Raw genomic sequence first — 12,477 nt, 5'->3', positions numbered from 1 at the left:
TTAAACTGCTTTACTATATTTTTAAAATCTTTTTTAGGCAGAGGAATATTTTCAGTGGAATAAGTTACCCTGTGGCGTTACCTCCAGAAATAGAATTCCACTCCACACAATCAGCATTAAGCCATCCACTATGTGGTTTGGAGAAAGAGCCAGAAAAACCAATGTCATTGTGAGGTAAGCAAGGAGTGTCTTTCGAGAGAAACCTTGCCTTGAGGTAAATCGATAGTTGAAATGCAATCTAGCCTAAGCCTAAGAAGAGGATATATTATAATTGTAGAAAATAACTTCTGAAATTTAAACTCTATTTAAACTAAAGAGATGCGGCTTTCAAAGCTGTCTATTGGCTAATACCATTAGCCAGTATTGCCTGGGGTCTACTTGAGTTAGACAGATGAGAGGGTTAGAGACAGGGCCTCTTGCCTGGCAGAGAGTTAGGAACTGACGTTGTATGAAGTAGAAGCCTTTGGTGGAGTAGAGGAGTCCCATACTGATCACCACGTTTTAGCAAATTTCCTTAACGTTGGCCATTCAGAATGTCTACAAAAATTTACATTTCTGGAAAGAGTTCCCCCTTGTCCCAGGAAGAAATTCTTTTTGGTAAGGTGATTTCATACTGCAGGAGCCTGAATAAGAAGACTTGAAATTTAGAACTTAGCTTAGTTTTGATAAGTGACCTTTAATTTTGTGTTTTCATCTCACTTTAGGACTGGAGCGAGTTCGTACAGAGCCTGCTTTTCTTTTCACTCCTCCTACAGTGAGGTAAGAGGACCTCATATACTCCCCTTTGTGGCTTCTGCGGGCATCTCTTTTTCTACCGCTTAAGACAGGTTGTGGCTTTTCCTAAAGAAATTTAGGGAAGACATCTCAGTGGATGAGCTGTGTTACTAAGTCTAAAGGAAATTGCTATCATCACTTGTTTTCAGCCTAAACATTGAAGAAAACATATGATTAAGGTTTTCTTTCCAACTTGCTTTCTAAATGTATTTTAAATTCCCCACTTCAGTTCTGTTCATGTGTCGTAAAAAATCGTAAATCTGACTGTTTAGCACTTGGAACTGTATTCAGTGTCTTGTGATGACCTATAATGGAAAAGAATCTGAAGCTGTACACCTGAAACTAACACAATATTGTAAATCAACTATAGTTTAATAAATAAAATTAAAAAGCAAACAAGCAAAACATAAAAAGCTTCCCCAAGGAAGTAATAGTTAAGAAGATAAAAGAAGATACTCCAACATTATACAAGCCAGGGAATATGGCCAGTATTCTATAATAACTATATGTGGAGTATAACCTTTCAAAGTTGTAAATCACTGCATTGTGTACCTGTAACTTACATATAATATTGTACATCAACTATACTTCAGTAAGAAAAAAAGAAGATTGAAAAAAAAATAATCATAAATCTTATTTGAAGGAGTACTACAGATAAAATCTCATTATTGGTAGCCTTAGGGTACTGTGCAGATTCTTGGCCTCTTCCAAAATTTGATTGTACTGAAAAGCCGTTTAAAAAATTGTCCTGAATATTCAGCAATGAGGAAGAACAAAGGTGACTGAGGTGTAGACCCTGTCCTTAGGACATAGTATAGTAGAATTATTCAGTTGAAGAGGGCTTAAAATGGTATTGTTATGGTACTTTTTTTTTTGCCTGTGCCACACGAAATGCGGGATCTTAGTTCCCCGACCAGGGACCGAACCCGTGACCCCTGCAGTGGAAGCTGAGAGTCCTAACCACTGGACCGCCAGGAAAGTCCCCGTTATGGTACTTTTTATATAGGAAATTGACATACTAGAATGGGAACCTGACATATGTAATTTATTTGCAGAATCCTCATGCATTTCCAAAGTAAATGCTAGCATCTTACAAGTGCAGGGATTCAGTAATTTCATGTATTGGAGAAAAAGCAATATAAAAGCTGGCTTTTTATGACACTTTAAGTCATACATAATTTTAGTTTTGCCTTTTCTGCACTTAACGCATTTCCCTGATAGTGATTATTTTTGTATTGGGGGTACATGGATATAGCTCTGCAGCAGTGAGCATGGGCATGGTGATGATTTGAACAGGTGGATTCTTGCAGAGCTCCAGGTAGCAGCATTTTTTAAAAATTTTTTATTGAAGTATGGTTGGTTTACAATGTTGTTAGTTTCTGGTGTACAGTAAAGTGACTCAGTTATTTTTATATATATAAATATATATATTTATCTACATTCTTTTTCAGATTCTTTTCCCTTATAGGTTATTACAAAATATTGAATATAGTTCCCTGTGCCATACAGTAGGTCCTTGTTGTTTATCTATTTTATATATAGTAGTGTGTGTATCTGTTAATCCCAAACTCCTAACTTATCCCTCCCCTGCCCCCTTTCCCCTTGGTAACCATAAGATTGTTTTCTGTGTCTGTAAATAAGTTCATTTGTATCACTTTTTAGATTTCACATATAAGTGATATAATACTTGGCTTTCTCTGACTTTCTTCACTTAGTATGATAATCTCTGGGTCCGCCCATGTTGCTGCAAATGGCATTATTTCATTCTTTTTTATGGCTGAGTAATATCCCATTGTATATATGTACCACATCTTCTTTATCCATTCGTCTGTTGATGGACACTTAGGTTGCTTCCATGTCTTGGCGATTGTAAATTGTGCTGCTATGAACATTGGGGTCAGGTAGCAGCATTCTTTTCAAGTCAGCCAGAAAACTGTAAATGATTATTTGGTATCAAAGTACCCCAGTGACATCTCTCTTCAATAGCTGGGCTTAGCTTCCAGGTGCAAATGGATTATTTGAGAGTAGCCTGGAAGTAATTCATCTGGATGGTATAATCCAGTTAACGTTTTCTTTATCAGTTTATCCTGACTTTTACGTTGTTGTCAAAGCCCCTTCCTGGTGATCTGTCCTGGGCTAGGCATCTGGCCCAGCATCGCTGTTGCTCAACCTTCCTCTTACCCCTCAGCATCCTTTTCTGTCTCAGCCACAGGGAGGGCCTCTAATTGGGGAAAACTTTTCAGTCAAAACTGCTCTTATTTCTCTTCTTCAGTATAGTTAGCAGCCAAGTTGGGAAGCACAGCCTTCCTGGGATTCTATAAAGTTAGCTCCCAATGGGGAGGCATCTCCCTGCTGCTTGGGTAGAGGGGTGGAGCGGCTGACCTGCTTCCTCTCTTCCCTCTCTCCTCGGATGACAGCAGTTATCCTGCTTGTGGCGGGGTTACCTGAGCTCTGGTTACTCACCTTCTCTCACTGTGTCCAGTGAGAAGAGAGAGGCTTTCCGGAAAACTGCTTTAATTAATACGCCTATATCCTGTGTATAGAACACGCTGAACTATATTTAAAAATGTAAATAGTAGGGGGCATTCCCCAGCGGTCCAGTAGTTAGAACTCCACGCATCCACTGCAGGGGGCACGGGTTCCATCCCTGGTCAGGGAAGGAAGATCCCGCATGCCGCATGGCGAGACCCAAAAAAAAAGGAAAACAAATGTGAATAGATTTAAAGATCATTTCTTTTTTTTTTTTCCCCCCAAGTACGGTTGATCCTCATTATTTGCGGATTCCTCATTTACAAATCTGCCTGCTCACTGACATTTGTTTGAATCCCCACATCAGCGCGAGTGGCGCTCTGTGGTCATTTGCAGACGTGCACGGCAGGGCCGCAAAAGATTTGAGTCGTCCGACACGCACATTCCCGACTCAGGTCGCACATGGTGGCCTGCCTTCTTGTTTCAACTCCCGGGCTGTAAACGAGTGTCCTCTTTGCCGTCTCTTTACTGCTGCGTTTTCCATATTTGTGTGCTTTTTGGGGGTGATTTTGCCGTTTGAAACAGCCTCCAAGTGTAGCGCTGAAGTGCTCTCAAGTGTTCCTAAGCTCCAGGAAGGCCGAGATGTGCCCTGCTGAGGCGGTGCCTGTGTCGGGTAAGTTCTCTACAGGCGTGAGCTGCAGCGCCACTGGCTATGAGCTCAGTGTTCATGGATCAACAGTGTATTCTACGGACGATATCTTTAAAGAGAAGCACACATAAAAGAAGGTTGTGTACTTGATCGGTTGACAAAGCGCTGTGACTGGAGGTTCAGGGAAACACTGTATTTATTTCCCCCAGGAACAGTGGTCTACTGTCTGCAGTGGCTTATGGAGTGGAACTACTGCACAGAACCAGAACGGACTGTGTTAATGGGTAGTTTTAAGGCAGGCATCTGAAGAAAGGGCATCGGTGTGGACCAGTGGGAGAGGATGCCCTCTCCTGGGTACCTCTTGTCTCCTTGTGGCCACTTCATCTCTGAGTAGATAGGGGCCATTTCTGGTGTGGGTCTGACCAGACTCTCTTCATTCTTATTCCCTTCAAAAGCCTCAGATTTCTACCAGCCTCGACTCTGGATTGATTATGCAAATCATATAGGTTGTGGGCAAGGTAAATAATGGCTTCTTTTTGCATGCCTACTCTGAAAGTACAAAGGAAATTGTTTATGAGAAGTATCCAAAGAATGTATCTGTTCCTGTCTTTCCCCTTTGTCTTAAGGTTCCCATTTTATTTGAATATAGAGTTATTAATAATTCCTGGGTTCCCTACCTCTTTTGACTTGGTGCTTTATTTGAAAAAGTTGGGTGCTAATAACTACTTTGTGTCTCTGTCTCCCCATTTGCAGAAGGGAATAAAAATCTTTGTGTTGTCATTACCAACTTTGTAATAGACAGTTTTATTGAATGTTCAACTATGTGCCAGGTACCAGGGCTAAGCACTTTACCCACATTATCTCATTTATACTTTTAGATGAAGACTCTAAGACTCAGAGACGTTAGGTAACTTAACCGAGACCACAAGCTCACCAAGATCTAATAAGTGGCAAAGCAGAAGCTCTTCTGGGTTGTTAGAGGTGTTTTGAGGAATAGTGACAGAAGCCCTCCTGTTTAGCATTCTGAGCTTTGCAGAAAATCAAGGTATTCACGATGTTTTGGCATGCCCTTGTTTAGATTAGAATAAACCCTGAGAACAAATCAAGCAATCTCAAAGATGTGGTTCCCCTTGGTATTGCTAACGATTATGTCGGAGGAAAGAAATGCAACTCTAAGACCTTGTTTCCTTGTGCGTCTTAAATACTCAGATGAATCCTCACTTCCTTGAAGGGGATTGGTTAACTACGGGTGAGTGACCCTAGATAAGGGAACTAATGTCATCTGAAGAAACGGAGCCTCTGCATCCCATTCATCAGTGATCCTCACTCCTTACTGGAGAACAGAATCACCTGAAGAACGTCCAAACCTACTGACCTCCAGGCCCCATCATAGCTCAGTTAGGGGACTTTTGGGGTTGGGTCTGTCTTCTCCTAGGAGGTCCCCAGGTGCTCCCCACGTGCAGCTGGCATTGGGACCAGAGTCTTGAGAGACTTCTACTTCTCTTTCCCTGCATCCCTTTATCTGCTGCTCTAACGCTGGGGCTCTTCACCATAGAGATAACTGATGCATTTTATTTTCCTTCTTCCAGATTAAAGATTTCTTGAGCTACATCTATCCTGTGAATGTATATCCAAATGTCATCCCGTTAGGCACAACTATGGGTAAAGTTCAGGAAATGTGAGTAGTTACTACTTGTGGGACTTGTGTTTTTGGGCGGGATGGATCCAGAGAATAGTTTTGGGCCGGAAACCAGGGGCAAGGATGTAAAATGGGTGTGGCTGTAAATATGGTACTGGTTGGGAGTACATGGGCTTTCCTCACGTGAGTGTGTTAACATAAAATCCTAAACGCTTCTGGGAATCTGGCATAAGGAAGCCGTTGCGATACTGAATTCCCTGAATGCCAGAACGTGTTCCTCTATTGCTTAATAGGTTATTAGAATAGGACCTGCTTTTCTGCAGCGTAAGAACAAAGATAAAAGTTTTGCTTTCCCCCCAATCCTACAATTAGATGAATATCTACCAGGTTGTTTTAAGTGCTTGTATTTACCACTTTATTATACTGAATTTTTAAAAAAAATAAATTTATTTATTTATTTTTGTGGTACGCGGGCCTCTCACTGTTGTGGCCTTTCCCGTTGCGGAGCATAGGCTCCGGACACGCAGGCTCAGCGGCCGTGGCTCACGGGCCCAGCCGCTCCGCGGCATGTGGGATCTTTCCAGACCAGGGCACGAACCCATGTCCCCTGCATTGGCAGGCGGACTCTCAACCACTGCGCCACCAGGGAAGCCCCTAATTTTATTTATTTTTGGCTTTGTTGGGTGTTCGTTGCTGCACGCGCGCAGGCTTTCTCTAGTTGCGGCAAGAGGGAGCTACTCTGTCGCTGGGTGTGGGCTTCTCATTGTGGTGGCTTCTTTTTTGCGGAGCACAGGCTGTAGGCGCGCGGGCTTCAGTTGTGGCACGCGGGCTCAGTAGTTGTGGCTCACAGGCTGTAGAGCGCAGGCTCAGTAGTTGTGGCACACAGGCTTAGTTGCTCCGCGGCATGTGGGATCTTCCTGGACCAGGGCTCGTACCGTGCCCCCTGCATTGGCAGGTGGATTCTTAACCACTGTGCCACCAGGGAAGTCCCTGAAGTAATTTTTAATTATTAAACAATGCTTTTCAGTTTTGAAAAGTAGTGGTATGGTTTCCCCCATAGTTAGGTTTTTATAATCTCTAAAAGTGATGCTTACATTCCAGCAACTTCCCAACAGGAAAAATAAAATATTCGTATTCATTTCAGCTTAAAGCCTTTATGCCGATCTTCCCAAAGTACTGAGCCGAAGTATAAACCACTTGGAAAACTGAAGAGAGCAAGAACAATCCACCTAGACTCAGGTAAGAAGAATGACCTGCGTCCCAGGTGTGGGTTTCCCTGCAAGACCGCTTTTCAGGGTGCTCTGGTCTGTGAAAGCTGTCTTTTTTACTTTCTTCATGATGTCTTTGGAAGTGTAAAATTTTAAATTTTTGATGAAGTCCAATTTAATTTCTTTTATAGCTTGTGCTTTTTTTGCTTTTGGTGTCATATCTAAGAAACTGTTGCTTAACCCAAGGTAATGAAGATTTACTCTCATATTTTATCATTTCTGGGTAGTTTTGACTTTTTTCCTTATTATATAGGGTATTTTCCCACCTTTGTACACGTCTGTGGTAATTTTTTGAATGCCGTGACTATATGATGGTATATTTAATCTGTCGTACATGTTAGGTTATTTTGAACTTTTCACTTTTATAAATATTGTGATGAGCGACATTATATGTAAGTCTGTTTCACAGCTCTCATTATTGGGTTAAATTGTAGAAATTATGGTGCCTGATACATACATATTGCCCAATTGTTTTCCAGTAGCTTATACCAGTTTATACAGACATCAGCAGTACACGATGGTGGAAAGTACCTATGAATTATGACATTTGTCTTTTTTTATTAGGTTTAGGTGTGTTATCAGTTTGTGTAAATGTTAAGGATTTCAACACTTTACTGTGTTTTCTGTTATATGCCTTCCCATTTTCATAGAGAGAAATTTCAAAATTTTATATTGTCATAACAAAAAATACATAATGTCAGAATAAACTTCTAATAGTATAGAAACTTTACTTTTTTTTCCAGATACATACAGGTGAGTTAATGTGAAAATGTTTTGACAGATTATTTTTACAGTTGAAACATACCACGATACTGGTATAGTCACTGATCCAGAAGAACATGAAACTGTCCAACTTAGAGGTGATACAAAAAAGTTCCACAGAAAGGTAACTGGCACATTAGTGGAGGAGCTATAACAAATTAATCCGTGGCTCAAAATGAAGCCATAATTTGGAGACCAGGGTGACTCCGAGTATAGACCCTAGACATCTTAGTCACCTTAAGTCCTTTAGAAAAGAAGATAAATAGCTGTTTGTTTAAACAACTGTAGTTGTAATACAGAACACTGGACTTCGGTCTCCTGACTGCGCACCGTCACACATCTTCTCCGGGCCTCCCTCCTCACTGGTAAAATGGGAGCTGGATGACGGTTTCTATTCCCCCTCCGCCTCCATTTAAAAGCAGCTTTTAAAAATGCAGTTTTAAGCTACATCCTTTATCAGTGGGAAAATAGTTAACTTATAATTACCTGCTTCGTAACACGAGGTTCTGCACTAGAACATAAGCTGCCCTCTACAGTAAGTAGCCTCATGAGCATTTTATTTCCTTCTTCGAGGTTAGGTTAGGTGCCATTAGGGCGCAGGAAAGTATCTGTCTTCCCCCCAGTTCCGTGCCATGTCATTTTAATTTACGTAAATTTCATCCTCCACGTAAGGTCCTCATTTTCAGAATGTAAGTGGACGAGGCTCACTCCAGGCTAGTGCAGCATGCTTAAGACAGTAAAATGACACTAGATGTGGCTTATTAAGTGTCTTGGTTAAAGCTGACTCGATCTGTGTGTCCCCCAGTGTCTCTCATGGCCTGTGCTCTTGGCATAGGGCTGCATAACAATCACCAGAGACTGGGTGGCTACTTCTCACAGTTCTGGTGGCTGTTGGGATGTCCAAGCCCAAGGTGCTGGCAGATGTGGTTCCTGGTAGGGGCCCACTTCCTGGCTCTCAGCCACCTTCTCACTGTGCACTCACATGGCCTTTCCTCTGTGCATGGGCATGGAGAAGGTGAGAAATCTGCTTCCTCTTCTCACAGGGACACTAAAATCCCATCACACGGGTCCCCCCCCCATGAGCTAATTATCGTCTAAAGGCCCCACCTTCACATACCACCATCACACTGTAGTCAGAAATTCAAATTATGAATTTTGGGAGGACACAGACATTCAGCCTATATAACATGCATAAAGTAGGTATCAGAAAATGTTCACAGAAGGAAAATGTTAGGAAAAAATTGTCTCTGTTAGGTCAATCAGCCAACTCCTTGAGCATCTACTATCTGCAGAGCACAGCGAGTTTGCAAACGTCTCTCTTAGTCTGGGTGGTTCAAAAACCTAGCTGATGTACAGAATCGGCTGTAGAACTTAACTTTAAAAGTAAATTATTCCTACTTTCAGGGACTCAGTAGGTGTGAAATGAAATGTAGAAAGCTGTTTTATTTAAAAAGCTCTCCAGAGGAGAACCACTGATTAAGGCTCTGTGGCCTTATTTGGGGAGCACAGATCTTTAGTCTCAACGCACAGTCTGGCTTTATGACAAGTTGAAGGCTGGTAGATAAATTGTTCAGAATAGCCCAAGAATATAGGGCCTTTTAACTTCTCTTGGAAGAAGAGTGAACACCCACTAATTGCAATTCCATGAATTAAAAAATGTAGCTAAGAGCTACAAATTGGATTTTTAATTAGAAGCACAAATTGGTTCCTTTTGCATTGTGTTACCTACACACCTGTTCTGTTTATCCCACAGAGGAGGACGATGACAGTGACCTCTTTGATGATCCTCTGCCAGTACCTTTAAGGCACAAGATTCCAAACCAGCAAACTCTTCACCCTGAGGTATTTCCCACAACTGCGATATCACAAAACCAGCCTGAAAAACAGAGAGAAAGCACAGGATGCTTCAGAGCAGAGAGTATGCCAACTTTTCTTTGGGCAGACTTTATAGATTGTGAGGAATCCAACAGTGAAAGTGAAGAATCAGAAATCCCAGCTTCAGCTCAAGGAGACATGGGTCCTGTCCCACAGCTCCAGAAGAAGGCTGACGGGGAAGTACCACAGTGGGAAGTATTCTTTAAAAGAAGTGCTGACCTCACTGATGACTGTTTGGAAAACCTCCCGTCCTCCACAGAGGCAGGGGGCTCTCAGTCTCCGAAGCTTTTCAGTGACTCCTCTGATGGGGACTCAACTCACATCTCTTCCCAGACGTCTTCCCAGTCAACACACATATCAGAACAAGGAAGTCAAGGCTGGGACAGCCAGTCTGACACTGTTCTGTTATCTTCCCAAGAGAGAAATGGGGGTATGACCTCCTCGAGCAGACGCGTCTATAGGCCAGGAATCAACGACAATACTCTTGCCCCTCAGATCGAACAAAATGTACTTTGCCCAAAGGACACATATTCTGATTTGAAAAGCAGAGATCAAGATGTAAGTATAGCCTCTAGTGTTGGAGAAACAACTACTCTAAGCAGCGGGAAACACATGCCTCAGGAGAAAAGGCCACTAAACCTTAGCAGCAGCGCAGATTCACAAAGCTCCTCTGATTTTGAAATTCCCGCCACTCCAGAAGCCGAGCTACCTACACGAGAGCATTTACAACATTTCTATGAGAAGTTGGCAACAGGGGAGAGGATAGTAGTTGAAAAAAGAAAACGCTCACTTCATTCTAGAGCAACCACTAAAAAACCTATACCAAGAGATAACAGTCAAAATCCTAACAGATAAATTAAAATGGAATACTTAAAAATGTTCCTATAACCTAAAAGGTGGCAGTAAAGGGGAAACGGAGGACCAAAAAATAGAGGGAAAACACAGGAAACAAGATATGGGAGAACTAAATCCAAACCTATCAATAATTACATCAAAACAGGAAAAACCATAAACCAACTATATACTGTCTATAGGAAGCTGACTTCAAAAGACTTGGGTAGGTTTACCAGTGAAAGGATGGAAACCTTTACCATGTAAACATTACTTAAAAGAAAGATGGAGTGGCTATGTTACTAGTGATAAAGCATCCAGTTCACTGAGACAGAAGCCTAAAAGTACCGTACAACTTCGGAATATACAAAGCAAAAACAACTGAAAGGAGAAAGACACACTAATGCACAATTACAGCTGTAACAATCAGTCTACAGAATATCAGCAAGGATACAGAAGAACTGAACAGCACCGTCAACCAACTGGATTTAACTGACACTAAGAACACTTCACTTCATCCAACAGCAGAAGACACGCTTCTCAAGTTTACAAAGGACGACGTTCACCAAGACAGACCATATCCTGGGTTGTAAAAATACTTCAGATTTAAAGAATAAACTTGGATCTATTACCATAAACTGATGGCGATAGAAGAAAGTCAGCCCCTTACCTATCTCAGGTGTTCCATCACTTAAGAGTATTGATGTGAATACTGTGGTAAAATCAAAACCTAAAAGAAAATACTTACTTAAAAGGCATTCAGCTTCCTTAAAGTCCATCGATAGGTTATGTTTTTGCATAGTTATGTATGTGGATTTAATAAAGTTATTAGCAAATATTCATAAACCCTTTGGTTTGCTGGTATTTCATAGATTAAGAAAGCAAAAGCAGAGATTTCACTTCAAACAAGTTTAAGCAGAGTCTCTAAAAAACAATTTTCGGATCAATTAAACAATGAAATGCAGTATCACCATGCTACATTGTAATTAAACCAAAAATCAGTACTGGAGCCACAAAACTAATTAAGGTTGCAAGACTTAGGGTCAGCGGGAAAGGAAGATAAACTGGGTGTTCAGGGGAACCAATGTCAAGTGGACCCAGGAAGCCAACCCTCTCACTTGTCCAGAAGGGAATTTTCCATTCCCAAATGTTGGCAGAAGGATAAATTAGCCCTTGTCCATTGACATGGGAGAAAAACTGGACAGTGGCGACTACACTTCAAATTTCGGCTAAGAAACTGGCACCAGAGAGGGGTGAGGGGAAGGAACCGACACAATTATTAAGGGTCAGGGCTGAGAGTAAGGGTGCAACTCCTTCCTGACTGTTCTCTGAGGAATATGTTGAATCACAATTTATAGCAAGTGTCTCTGCCCTAAATTACTCAACAGTAAGTTTTATTAATATGTACACCAACACAGACTGGTCTGAGCATAGTAAGGTAGCTGAGGGCAGAGGTGTGTAAGCAAGAATGTGAAGTTTAAAGGGAACACTGACCCCTTTCTTTCTAGCTCAGATGCTACCCTGAGCTGCTGATGAAATACACTCTACAGACTCAGTATGACTGGGGCAGGAGTATATTACTCCATTTTGCCCAGCTCCCCGATGAGTACCATTACCTAAGTTCAAGGTGATGAATGTATAAGTCACTGGAGAGATCCAGTAGGGACTGCAAAACGTTCAATACTCATAACTACAACAGGCCTATTACAGGAACCCAGAGACTTCATTTTTAATCTTAGGCTCTAAAAACTAGTTACACTTCATAATTACACATCACATAATCAAATGTTACTACTACATACATTTGTATATATTCACTGACATTTAAGACTTCATTTTAATAGTATAGCTTATGATCCAAGGTGGGTGTTTAAAACATGCCTGTAAACATTCTTCTGAATATATTCTTAGCATTTTATAATCTCACCATGAATTTAATATTCCATACTGCCACATTTTCATTGTTGCTTCATAGGCAAGCCTGGCATAATAAACGCTGGCTGAACGAATTTAAGGGCTAAGCACTAGAACAGACGTCGATCAAAAAACTTGTAGTGACCACCAAATATTTTAAAGTACAGGTTTATAGTACAGAGTAATTACAGCTAATTCTTATATATGGTACTTACTCTGTGACAATGCTCGATTCTCTTACACACTCTCTCCTCCTCACAACCGCCCTTTGAGGTAGGTACACTTACTATCCCCAC

At 41.4% G+C, this 12,477-nt stretch overlaps 1 protein-coding gene across 7 annotated transcripts in view; it reads left to right on the top strand.

The window, feature by feature from the left end:
* The window catches only part of DCLRE1C (DNA cross-link repair 1C), a 119,984-nt gene extending 109,009 nt beyond the window's left edge, over positions 1 to 10,975 (top strand). For all 7 annotated transcript variants that reach the window (XM_060006281.1, XM_060006279.1, XM_060006278.1 and 4 more), the window contains 5 exons: positions 38 to 174; positions 705 to 759; positions 5,482 to 5,570; positions 6,676 to 6,770; positions 9,315 to 10,975. In XM_060006281.1, the coding sequence (XP_059862264.1) occupies positions 38 to 174; positions 705 to 759; positions 5,482 to 5,570; positions 6,676 to 6,770; positions 9,315 to 10,291 (1,353 nt within the window). In that variant the 3' untranslated portion in view covers positions 10,292 to 10,975. The remainder of the gene's footprint in view (positions 1 to 37; positions 175 to 704; positions 760 to 5,481; positions 5,571 to 6,675; positions 6,771 to 9,314) is intronic.
* Positions 10,976 to 12,477: the final 1,502 nt, after the last annotated feature.

Source organism: Delphinus delphis, chromosome 2 (genome assembly GCF_949987515.2).
Source record: "Delphinus delphis chromosome 2, mDelDel1.2, whole genome shotgun sequence".
Taxonomy (NCBI): Eukaryota; Metazoa; Chordata; class Mammalia; order Artiodactyla; family Delphinidae; genus Delphinus; species Delphinus delphis.
The sequence above is the reverse complement of the archived record's forward strand: the minus strand, read 5'-3'. Positions and strand labels throughout refer to the sequence as shown.